General features: G+C 41.8%; 1 protein-coding gene across 1 annotated transcript; it reads left to right on the top strand.

The window, feature by feature from the left end:
- Nucleotides 1-511: 511 nt before the first annotated feature.
- nol12 (nucleolar protein 12) lies at nt 512-2,968 on the top strand (the record flags this gene model as incomplete). Its single annotated transcript, XM_010773987.1, has 5 exons — nt 512-641; nt 733-781; nt 1,050-1,198; nt 1,340-1,467; nt 2,524-2,968. Coding segments are annotated over 5 exons (631 nt in total), but the record flags the coding sequence as incomplete, so codon positions are not given.
- Nucleotides 2,969-13,602: the final 10,634 nt, after the last annotated feature.

The raw sequence follows: 13,602 nt of genomic DNA, 5'->3' as shown, positions 1-13,602 counted from the left end.
TATATTGCACGCACACCTTCACTCCATCCTGAGGGTCTCCTCAGCTCAGAGCCTGAGCCCAAACATTGATGAGCTTGCACCCAAGATGAGATGCCAAGTATCTGAACTAGCATCACAGAGCAGCACACTGAGTTTAATGGATGTTTCCTTCTGCACTTTCTCTCCACGACAACAGGGCATGTTTGGTTTTCTCTTTGAGGGAAATAGTTTTTTTGAAGCTGTTGTTGGCCTGTGGGAAAATGTAATCATAAGAAATGACTCTGCAAAAGCTGCAGATAGAGCCATAAGAAATGAATGCAACTGATTATTTAATGTTTAATGTTGTTTTTATAGGCAATAATTTAAGCTTTGTTAGTTCCAGGTTTAATATGTGCAATAAGTTCATTTCAATAAGTTTTGCAATAAACATTGAACCAGTCCGGCCCTCGACTAGTACCCATTTTTTAAATTTTGGCCCACTGTGTATTTGAGTTTGACACCCCTGCTTTAAAAGGTGACATGTTTCTTTAAGTTGTTCTTCTTCTGCTTCTGCCAGAGACTATCTAACGGGTTTCCATAAACGTAAAGTGGAAAGGAGAAAGGTAGCCGTGGCAGAAATCAAAAAGAAAATCAAGGAGGAGCAGATCAGAGTCCGAGAAGAAGTAAGTGTGACATAAAAGAGCACACGCTTCAAATCTGTCTTGTGAATGAATAAAGTATTTACTGATAACATGTTTGACTATCTGCTTTCAGAGGCATAAGGAATACCTAAGGCTTCTGAAGGAGAGGACAGATGCTCTCGGTGAGTTAAAGGTCACCTATTAAGCAAAATCCACTTGTTCATGTCTTTTCTACATCAACAAAAGGATTATGGGATGCTGCAATGATCTGTGTTTCAGCCAATCAGAGACAGGCTCTGTGTATATCTGAGACCTGTGATATATTGATGAGAAACAGTATAATATTTAAGATCTTTAAGACCTAAAGTCTGTTGCTGATCTTTTTACTGATTCATAACATTTGATAATCTGGATTTACTGAATATTTTTCATTTTAATTGAATCTCTCAGAGGAATGCGAGGACGATGATCTCGAAGATGTGATTACCGCGACAACCGAGTCTGTGCAGTACGATCACCCCAACCACACCGTCACCGTGACAACCATCAGTGATCTTGACCTCTCAGGAGCTCACCTGCTCGGACCCGCAGAAACGGAGGTAAACTGTAAAGCCTCAATTAATCAGAACAGCTGTTCTTTATCAGGCCCAACTTTACTGTAACTGCGTATAGCTCCATAGAGGGGATGATACTGAGGCCAATACAACTCCTCTAACACTGAGAATCTTTTCTTTTCCAAGGGCGACGAGGAGGGCAAGGAGGAGGGCAAGAAGGAGAGCAAGGAGGAAGGCAAGGAGGAAGACGAGGAATTGAGGGAGGAAAGAAGACCAATGCCAAGAAAATCTGGGAATCCAATCATGAACAAAAAGTAAGCTGTTCATCATCATGAGGTTTTTATTGTGTGGTTTTTTCAGACATCACTTTGGGCTCTGTCACCTTGTCTGTATACGATTCAATTGTTTTATTTATATTCAGTTTTACAGATAAGGCCATGCAGAGAAAATGTTTGTGTTTTTCAAACAAAAGTACAAGAAAGTAAATACTACAAATTAATATAATTCAAAAAGGGGATCACAGTAATTAACACACACAACATTTGTAAAGGTTTTTAGAAAGAACAAAGCTTTAAAAAGGGGAGAGTCGATTTGGTTTGAAACTGTGAAAGATTCATTGGTGCGATTTGTCCAAAAATAATTACACAAACACAATGTCTAAGCATTTCATATGAGATTTAAAACTTAGTAAACGAAGCCACATATTCTCATATTTGTCGGCACTTCAACAAAGTATATATATATATATATATGTAGGGTTGCTCAATTAATCGTATTTTAATCGCGATTACGATTATGGCTTGCAACGATTACGAAAACAACGTAATCGAAATAAAACGATTATTTTTTTTATACTATTAATACTTTTTTTTTTTGAAACATAATCTAAATGAAACGATTATTATTATAATTTTTTTTTTTTCAGTTGAATTTTACTTAAAGTTCAGGGTAATCAACTGTTAAAAACATACTGTTCACATTTTTTGCTCCAATAAATGGAGGTTTTCAAAGTTAATGAATAATTGCATTTAATAATCGCAATGACAATTATTGACCCAAATAATCGAGCAGCCCTATATATATGTATTACATCTCTTACCCATACTTTAATTATACAGTGTGTTTCTTCAGTGGAACATCTGTACGTTTTGAAAATAGATTTATAGTGGTAGAATAATTGAGAAGTATTTGACCTTTTCACGGATTAAACGTGTACAACACATCAGATAAATGCACATTTAGTCTTGAGTCCGTGGTGACACGACGTCCTTCTTCAGATGTTTTTTCCATTTGTCTGTGTGTCTTCCTCCAGCTGCTCTCTCTCACTCCAGCTGCATTTCTTTTTTTTCTCCTCTCTCCCGCTGCTACAGGATCCGCTCCCTGAATAAGTCGCTCACCAGGTTCACCGCCAAGAAGCAGAAGAGGAAAGGCCGAGCGACAGAGAAGAAGAGCGGCTCGTCGGATGGTAAAAAGAAGGTTACAAAAAGAGGCAAGTGGCAGAGACGGAGACTGACCGGGAAGAAGCTGCACCACCCAAACGAGTGAAAGGGTTGGAACTGGTGGAGAGACTTCTTGTGTCAGGATGCCGTAGAGAAAAAAATGGACTTTGAAGTATTGAAGCTCCTGTGTTCGAGCAGGATGTGTATATTCTGCAAAATGTGGAAACACAACTTAATGTGGACGCCCACTGTGGGACAAGTTCCTTCTGTACCCGCCTCTTGAAATCCTGTGCAAAAACTGTTTTTGTAATGTCATTTCTTTAACGTTTACTGTATTTACCTGCATTTTCTCTAATAAAAGACTGCTAACAAGTGACCTTGTGATGCCCGAACTGTCAGGGTGCTCCGTGTGGAATTTTTGTCTTTCTATTGTTCAATAGGAAACCTGACGCTGTAGTCAACATCCTCTGCAGAGCATCAGGAAACCAACCCTGAGCTGTGCGTTTCCTCACAGCTCAGCAGTACCTGTGTGTGTCTGTGATCTAAAGGAGAACCAGCCAGCTTATTCTAGAACCTCTGAAGCACAGAGCCAATGTGAATGTATGTTAACCCCCCTTCTCACCTGTGTTTATTTATTTACGTTAACCTGAGCCAGCGTGTGCCAGCTGTCACTAGCATGAGCGTTTCATTTGGCTTTCTAAAGCCCATGATATCTAATACAACCGCTCAAAGGGAACCCGGCAGGCCACTGGCTCCATGTTGGCTCTTTTTCAGTGTCTGTGTCGGGGTCTCTGCTGAGTTAACCGAGAGCCACAATGGCCGCCACAGGTGCCTCAGTTTCACTCATTGTCAGATCAGCCAATCGGATTGATTTGAGGGTTTGGCAGCTCGAAGGATAGAGAGCATGGGGAAGAGGAGGCATGTGTCCGATGGGGGTCTGATGGGTAGTTTATCCTCACACTCATAGTGACAAAGTGGAGCTGACAGCGGGAGCCTCTTGTCAGGTAAAGCTCATACATTCTTATCATTTCTATACAAACAAAATATCCTACTTATCCGTCTTTTAGCTTTCTTGATAGGACTTTAATTTCTAGAGATTGTGCTACTTGTAAATGCTGGTAAATTACAGTACATGTGCCAGTTAGTAGTAATACTATTCTGGGGGGAGCTTTAGACCGTGTTCTCGCTGGATTGTGTTTCACTGTCTTCCAGAGTGATTAGTTATCACTGCCTTCGATCTTCACTGAACTATGACCTAAAACATCCTCTTTAGTATTCATTCACAGCTGCTGCTCTTTCATTACACCTGTGTCCAGTGAGGCAGAATTAAACATGGTTTCTTTTTATTCTCAAGATAAATAATAGCCATGCTCTTTCTTGTGTTTTCTCACACTTTGTTGTGGAAGATGCTCTGGAAATGTTGCATCACCACGGGTATATAAAAAGTGATTCAAGTGAAGTCACATTTCTAACAGAAGTCTTTCATTTATACTCAGAAGTTTTATTTGTGCACCCCTTGCTGCTGTATCCCAGTTTTTCTCTGGGTTGCGATGATTGGGCAGTTGACCCCTCCGGACTCACCATGCCCATCTCCAACGACGAGCCCATTTGCCCCAAGTTCCAGCCCAACATTTTCGACCCCTCCCGCTGCCAGGAATGCCTGCGCCAGAAGCACCTGCACACCGGAGCAGGTGTTAGCGCCGAAGAGGAAGCACCACAGCCGAAACCCAACAAAGAGACTGGAATTGGGACCAAAACTGGGGCTTTCACTGGGATCGGATCGGTGAAAGGAGTGCTTTTAACACCGATCTCATCCCAGGCAGAGGAAAGAGACACCAGCAGCAAGGTAAGAGAGAAGAGAGGAAGGCGAACAGAGTAGAGATGGGATGGCAGGACTAGAATACGTGCTGAGTAATGGGATTAACAACCTGCAGAAAGGTGAGTGCATTAGAAGTCACAGGTGAGGTCAGAAAGACAATGAGGTCAGATACTAAGTCAATGGGAAACAGTATAAGTTCTCCTGTAGTGTAGATCAGAAATAATGCACAAGGTTTCAAACAGAGAATAATCAACTTAAACAAATAACTTCTCACTTAACCCGAAAGTCAGTGATTCCGTTAATTTGCAACGATATCAAGAACCTTTTAGTTGAACACAGCCCACATGTAAACACAGCTCATGAGGTCTTGTATGAGTCTTTGTGGCTTGTGAGTAAATTAAAGAAAAGGTCAGAGACGTAGAATGAGAGCAGTGGCTCCTATTATAAATTAATGAAGCTGGATCACTTACTGCCCTCTTGGGAATCTCTTGTAATCTTAGACAGAGGGGCAACGCACAGAAAGGACGGGCACGTTCATTTGAAAAATGAATAGAGTCAGAGCTCTACTTCTTTAGTTATCCTTCTTCTGTGACACAACCACCCTCGTCTGGTTGCAGTAATATGTTCCAGTGCATTAGTTGTACCAAATAGCTCCACTATGAGAGCCCACCTGTAGTTTCATCGAGGGTCAGATGCCAATTTCTGACATTAACAGACAGTGAAGTCACAGTTTGAGATCCCTTATAAGACTCCTTCAGGCTTTATGTCAAGAAAAAATGGATGAAAAATTAATGAGGAAAGCCACGAGTCAGGTCGGGTTACAGAGGTGTAACCCTAATCGAACGGCAGGCTCAACATGTGAGTGTGTGTCAGAGAGTACAGAGGGGAAGGACACAGCTAACCCTGCACTCAAGAAGATGGAGCCAGACAGACGAAATTAGGGACTTTCAGTATTTGCATTCATCAGATAGTGTCATATTGACATTTGGTAAGCATTGCCTTTGTTAGGAGTTACAGCGACTGACGAGACTCACACCATCTGTTCCTCTTCATCTTGAGACATTGAGTTTGCTGATTGGTCCCTGTCCAACCTTGTCATGCTATCAGGAGGATTCAGACTGTCTGTCGGTGGTGAGCAGCTACTGTGATGTCAACGGAGGCCGTGTTGGTTATGGAGAAAGCTCTTTTTGCATCCTGAGCCCCGACTGTGAGCTTTATATCTGTGACGGTGACGACGACGACAGCACTGACAGGTAGGCGCACTGGGTGGTGACCTTTGATGTTTATTGATTTAGTTTGTACTACCTTAAACGTTCATGTTGCGGGTCTACCCTATGCAATACATACTATACTCATTCAAAGTTGTTGCCTTTTCCTTCTTTTTCCTCGATCAATCTCTACCTGTTGTCTTTCTTGTAGCTGTCGAGACTACCAGGACTCAGTAAGTGCAGAGGACAAATACTTGCCGATCCGTCGCCGTTCGACCAAACTCACGATGACCCGACTCGACCCTCCACCCCATCGGCCAAACCCTCGGGCATGGATGGAAGAAGCCCGAAGCAGGGACAATTTTGGCAGTCAATCAGGTACGCTTGCCCATTGTTTCAATAATTTCTTGGCACATGTATGAGTCCCGCGCACCAGTAGACGCAGCTGTCAGGAAACCTATGACTTACAGCACTTGACCAATCCATATCAAGTTACAGTCGAAGGTGTTCTTTCCTTGGCAATACTATTTGATGTCACCAGCTGAGGTGTCGCAGAGCAATTACCAGTAATACAATATAGCTCAGTTAGTGTCAGTAGTTGGTCTTTAAGGTGCGCATCTCTTATTTCTGTTACCCTTACCCCTTGTTTCTATTTCTGTCACACTGCCTGACATCCATTTTCTTCCAGGGTTTAAAGAAAACGGAGGGAAGCGGGAAAGTGGGTACTTCTCCCTGGGAAAGGCAACGGGTGTCAGCTCTATCCGGGATCACAGCCCATCATCCCCTTACCGACATTTTGAGAGAGGACATCCTCTCTTCAGCACCAGAAGCATAGAGCCAAAAGACACCATCCCATTCAGAAACCCTAATCTTGGTGTGGCCTCTGAAAGGCAGGCACCGGACACTTTCAATGACGACCTGGATGTGGAAATCCTGCCTCCTGACCCTTATGACATTTCCGTCGAGGTTGAGGCACAAGTCGGCCCCCGCTCTCCAAGTCCCACTCCTTTCAAGATAGCAGAGTCGCTGGCGTCCACCGGGCGGAAAGGATTCAACAGTTCATATGGCCGGGGAAACCCTTCTTCTCAAGTCTCTTCCTATCAGCAGTCAGGACGTTTTGAGTCCTCAAGGCCTGGCTCAGCTCTCCAGTCCCGCTCTTCTTCTCCCTCACGTGGAAACCTACCATTCAGACGCAGTGAGTCGACTGCTTCCCTCAGCAGGCATAACTTTGATGGTGGAGGGCGTTCACAAGGGCCGGAGCCAGGGTACAGAAACACCTTGCAAGGAACAAATGGGCAACGTGTTGAGTCAGGAACGCTGCCGAGAAACTTTAAATCATGTGCTGGTCCAGTCAAATCCCAGTCCAGCACAGTTTCAGATTTTAGGAGTGCCTTGAAGAGAACTGAAGGAAATGGGTCTTTGAGCGGTCGAGGGCGTGACAGCTTAAGCTCACCTCCCTCAAGAAGAGACTCTAAACTTTCAGGACAAATGTCTCTTCGAAAACCTGAAATGACCAGCAGTTCATCTCAAGGACGTGGGCGTGACAGTCATAACTCGTCTCCATCTAGGAGATCTTCTGATGCTGTGCGTGACAGTAACAAATACTCACCACCAAGAAAAAGTAACAGTTCGTCTAGCCAATCTCCTCTTCGCAAAACTGAATCAATTATGTCTCTAAGCGGACGTAGTCACCATGGACGCTGTGGCTCCCCCATAAGAGAAGGATATGATATTGAAAGCCAGGTACTTCTACGTAACTCAACAGCTAAGAATGGACTCAATGAACAAGAATACGAAAGCCCTGTCGTGTCTCCAACCAGACGGGGTTATGGCACAAGTCCATCGGCGCTCCGTAAGACTGATTCAAGCCCTGCCGTTGGTAGTCGAGGTCGAGACAGCCGTTGTTCGTCTCCTGGAAGGAGAGGCAATGAAACCCCTACTCAGAACCAACTTAAGAAAACAGACACCAGTAGTTCTTTACGTGGCCGTAGTCGTGAAAGTCGAAACTCCTCCCCTTCACGGAGAAGCTACGAAGCTCCTTCTCAGTCCCTGCTGCGTAAGTCTGAGGTAAACAGTCCTGTCAAAAGTCGTGATAGCCACGCTTTGTTGCCCTCAAGAAAAAGCTATGATCCTCCCGATCAGCCCTCACTGCGGAAAACAGAAACTAGCAGCTTCCTTAAAAGCAAGAATCTCATCAGCCGCAACTCTTCTCCCACTAGAATAGGGAACAGTGACGCACCGGGCTACTCAATCCTAAGAAATGCCACCAATGGAGATTCAAGCCATTCCTTTCAAAGAAAAAACACTCACCATGACTCAAAATCTGATTCCAATCCCCCTCCACGCTCCATGCGGGAGTCGTCTCATTCCCTCCGCAGCTCCTCTGCATCTCGTGCTGCTTCTCCCTCCAGGCGGACCACGAATGGCAGCAGAACAACTTTCGTCACCTTGGAAGAACCCACGAGTCCCGGAAGATCCAGGGTTGGTAGACGTGGCCTTGAGGATCCCCGTCATGAGGATCCCCGTCATGAGGATCGCCGTCATGAGGATCGCCGTCATGAGGATCGCCGTCATGAGGATCGCCGTCATGAGGATCGCCGTCATGAGGATCGCCGTCATGAGGATCGCCGTCATGAGGTTCCCCGTCATGAGGATCGCCGTAATGAGAATCGTTGTAATGAGGATCACCGTCATGAGGATATCCGCCATGAGGGTCGACGCAATGAGGATCGCCGCCCTTCCCCTATCGAAAAAAAGCCTTTCCAACGTGTACGAAGCCTTTCTCCATCCCCTCAGATTCAACTGCGGAGGCATACCTCCTCTCAAAGCTCCGTGGAGTCCTCAGAGTCGGGCCAGATGTCTACGGGGTCCACAGCACGGAACAAGGAGGAGTACGCCATGCTAGCCGACGTGCCGAAGGTCAAAATGATCCATCAGAGAGAAGGGCCAGGCCATATGGTTCGGCCTCAGACCCCGCAACCCTCTCGGAGACAGGAGCTCTTTAAACCAGCCAGGTCAGACTTATATACCTATGGAAGCCCATTTAACGTCATTAAAATAACACATAGCCTTGTAATTGAAAAGAAAGACCCTGAAGTGCCTTGTTCACAACTAAAGTACATGTTGCCGATGTTCCAGATACGTAAGAGGGACCTGAATTATTGCCTGGCAGTCATTATTCATGAAAGTTTGTCATTATTTTAGGAAAACTGCTCATTATTTGGAGACACTAAGTCATTTTGAGATACTTAATCAATAGTCTAACAAACAAAGTCTAATAGGATCTTTATTTTGAGTCACATTGGCGTAAATGGGCTTCCATATTTTACATCACAAAGATTGAAATGAGAGCTGTTGAGGGGGGAATTTCATGGAAGAACTCACTTTGTCAGTGCTTTAGCATAAATGGGACTAAAAATATAGAAAACCAAAATAAAAGTTTGAACATAAATGCGCATATTATGTCCCCTTTAAACGCTTGTCGCTTGTTAACATTACACATAACAGTTAACAATACATTGTGTAACATGAAGGATATGTTGATGGTGATGAAACCCAATGTCCTTGTGGTTAATCTAGATGGCTCTGCTTCTTCCACACAAATAGATTGAATACATTTTACCTTTTTAGACACACCGATGATGACATTTTTGTGCTTTTCCAGCCATTCCCTTAGCAAGCATCCCTCCAGAGAGTGGGAGGAAACAGGGGAGACTGAGAGAGACTGGCACTACGGTGGCAGTGGGTATCTTTCCCGGGCTCACTCCTACACATCATTGCAGGTACGCCGGTCTGGACAAAGAAGGTTTTAGTACAGTTGATCAAACTAAATGTTGCTTGGAGAATATCAAATGCAACAAAAACATGAAATTTCAAAGCATAGACAGAGGATAAAAGGGGTTAGAAATGGAGCTGTATGACCCCAAAGTGCACAAACCCTGCATGATATAATCAGTTGCAGTTGCATTGCAGCTGCGTTGTTTCCACCTGCAACATGTTAATGCTTAACCACATCTTCCACATCCACATACAAAAGTCTGTGGATGTGAAACTCCAGAGGCTTCCCTGTTTTTGCACAATCGGAAATTGATTATCCTCTTACCTACAAGCTGTTCCCTTTCAGAGGTCTGGCAGTCCCTCAGCAGATGAGGGAAGTTCTTGGAAAAGTAACCACAACAGATCAGAACAAATGCAGGTATGTGATATAACCGGTGTGTTTACAGTAATGCATGTAAGTGGAAATATCATGTCTCCCAGCGTGCCATATGGAGGGTGAGGTAACAGCTGATTACAAATATTTGTAATGAAGATAATAAACCCAGAGCACATACGGTTCAATATAAGTTTATTGCCCTTCGCTCTTATTTCAATATACGGTATCTTTCTGTTACATATTTACTAGACAGGCTGGCAGCTTGTCGAGCGTTCACACAGATCCTGTTGACAACTGTAAAGAGTTTATGTACTTGGCACCCTAACCGGCTGCCATATCTGCAGTGTATCTACATTTTAACTGTTTTAACGGCTGGCTTCTGACTTCACCTACACCCTACAGGCATTTCATAAGACTGACTGAGCTTTCTCAATTGTGGTCTGCTGAGGCATGTGTTGAAATTCCTGAACTGAAACCAATAGCTACTAAGAGAGGATTTTGGAGGGGGGAGTGCTGCTTTGTTTGCAAATCCTAAATATTTTCAGTCAGAAAAATACAGCACTTAAATGTGTTATGATTCTTTTGAAAGTTTTGGATTACTTACACTTTTTTGTGTCAAGGTGGAGATGTATGGTCCCGAGGAGAGGAGGGGAGTGACACCTCATATTAAACAGAACTTTTTGCACATTTTTTCTTTAAAAACCAGTAGTGGCTGTGATTATCCAGAGAAATATTAAACCTCATGAAACTGGGGATCCCACCGGACCCCCTTCAGCCCCCAAACACTGCTTTTATAGCTCGTATTGGAAAGTAGCTAAGTACATATACCTAATTACTGTACTTTAGTAAAGTTATTGAAGTACAATTGAGTGTTTTCACATTTTTCTACTTTATTATTTTACCTGCAGCAAATGTTGTATGCAACTGCTGTACTTTTGACTCTACTACATTTATTTAAACTCTTTAGTTACACGCTACTTTGCAGATTTAAACGAATGATACAAAATGTAAAAAAACTAATAAATTATTATATATTATTAAGCTATCCAGCAGTATATCGTAAATCAAATATGTGCAACATTTAATTGATTAACACATTATTGCATCAATAATTCTAATACAATAATTAAATAAACACGATTCTGAAATGTGCGATAATACAAAAAGGTACTTTTACTTTTGGTACTTACAGCATATTTTAATGCTGATGTTTTTGTACTTTTACTCCGTGGAGAAAGAAGTATTCAAATCTTTCACTTATGTAACATTAGCCATATTTAATTGTAAAAATACTCTGTTTGATAACTCAATAAAGTGTTCTCAAAGCTGGTAAAGGTGCAGCTAGTTTGAATGACTTTGTATACTGCAGGGTAGCTTGTGAATTTACTCCAGGTGGAAAAGTCTGATTTAACACTTGATTATATTTCACATCATTCATCCACATCTGTAAAGTAACTAAAGGTATTAAATACATGTAGTGGAGTAAAAGTACACCATTTACCTCTGAATTGTAGTGGAGTAGAAGTACAAATTAGCATAACATTTAAATACTCAAGTAAAGTACAAGTAGCCTACCTCAGAATTGTACAGTACTTGAGTAAATGTACTTAGTTACTTTACACCACTGCAAATACATGTAGTGGGGTAAAAAGTACAATATTGGCTTTCAAAATGTGGAAGTATAAAGTAACATAAAATACAAATACTTAATGTAAAAGTACAACATGTAAAACCTACTTATACTAGGCCTACTACTTACTTACTTATCAGGACTTGAGTAAATGTACTTCACCACAAACCAGCAATGCTTTTACTCCAGTACAATTTTAAGTGCAAGACTTCTTCATGTAACTGAGTATGTTTGCAATGCAGTATTTCTGCTATATATCTTGGTACAATGTGTGAGTACTTCTCTGTTTACAGCACCGTGTGGTTAGGTAGGGTGCGCTTGTTTTCTCAACCGATCTTCTCGGATCCGCCCAGGAAGTGGCAGACACAGAGAGGGAGGCAGCGAGAAAACACAGCCGAGAAAAGGAGTGTTACTAGCTGAACAAAGTTGTGAAATTACCACCTTTTAAAACAACATTCAACCCGTGTTTTCTCCATGTATTTCCCCCTGAAAACTGGACACAGACTCCGCGTTTGACGCTGGTCGGCGGTTCGCTTGATTCTGTTAACATGGGGATGAATGGCGGGGTTTTATCTAATTTCGCATAACGTCGGTTTCCTGCGAGAAAGTGAAGTTTTTACCCTCTAAAAACTGACGAGTGGGATTAAGAGTTTTTTTTTACCCTAAGTAACGGTACTCTTCTTTTGTCTTTATTTTACCCTCGCTGGACCCTGTTATCATGACGGTAAGTTAAAAAGCTGTTTGGTTTTTCCCTGTCACTCCTTCCTGAATGTATTGTAAGCTACTTAAGTACAATTTGTAGCTGTAAAAGAGTGTTTTTATTTTATGTTACTTTGTTGGCTACTTTTACTCCACTACATTTTGAAAAGCCAATATTCTACTTTTTGCAGTGTATAAAGTCATTAAAATGAGCTCCACATCTACCAGCTGTGATGCACATATTTATAGTTAGGCCTAATGCAGCAATTTAACATATGAGTCTGAATGGGCCATTAAGATTAACAAATGATTTAATCGTGGTACTTTACACGCCAAATATTCTACTTTGTACAGCATATAAAGTAATTGAAATTAGCTCCACATCTACCAGCTTTGAAAAAACACATTAAAGCATGAATAGCTTTAATATAGCAACATTATATGAGTCTGAATTGAGCCATTAGGCTTTCAAATTGATTTTACTTAGACATATTTTGAAGCTAATACTTTTGTGGTTATACTGAAGTAAGATTTTGAATGCAGGACTTTTACTTGTAGCAAATTAATTTATATTTAATGTATAACATCTGAGTACTTCTTCCATGACTCTACACACAGAGGTATTCAGATATGTCTTTGAAGTAAATGTGCCAATAATAAATTGGGAAAATACTTTGTTACAAGTAAAGTCGTTTTAAGTATCCAACCATACTCAAAAAAATAAATGGAAAAGTACTCTGTGCTTTATGTCCAATTTCAGAATCATATAAATTACTGGATTATGATATAAATGTGTCTTTCAGATCACTTTATATACTGCTTCTGAATATCTTTACCTATACACCAACGTCTATGTTTGAGTTTATATCTACCTTGTCTAACAATCTGAACCTTTAAATTAACCAGTAGACTTAGGTACTTCTTTATACACAGACACTTCACATAATGTTACATGTTCACACATACTCTGCAGGAGCTAGCCGTTTTTTGGTTGATGCTTTTTGTGTATGTTGAAGATTTTTCGATGGTCTTTTCTGGTACAAGTTTATTTGGCTCAAGGGATGTGCAATTTATATATAACTTGAAATGTTTCTGTCTGTTTTCCGTGGAGTTACCCTGATGAGCTGTACATGTACTCATGCTGTGTTGCTTCACCTTGTGTTGTTTACAGTAGCAGAAGAGTCATTAGCCGTTAGCTTGTACTCTAGCTGTCGGTCTTTACAGCCAGCTGTGACACGTGTTTACACACAGACGCTGTCAAAACATTGGTAAAGCTTTCTTGGCAAAGTAACATAACAAATATTGCTTCTGCAAACCGTTATAATGCTGTATGTGTCAACAATATGAGTGCATGTACATGTATCATTGGCTTAGGAAAGGTAATGTACTTTAACTAAACAGCATGTTTTAATAGGCATTCTGGCATTAAAGGGGCCCTATTATGCTTCTGGGGGTTTTCCCTTTCCTGTAGTGGGTTAAACTAAAACGTCCCATACAGTTT

Source organism: Notothenia coriiceps, unplaced genomic scaffold (genome assembly GCF_000735185.1).
Source record: "Notothenia coriiceps isolate Sejong01 unplaced genomic scaffold, NC01 NC01_scaffold00013292, whole genome shotgun sequence".
NCBI lineage: Eukaryota > Metazoa > Chordata > Actinopteri > Perciformes > Nototheniidae > Notothenia > Notothenia coriiceps.
The sequence above is the reverse complement of the archived record's forward strand: the minus strand, read 5'-3'. Positions and strand labels throughout refer to the sequence as shown.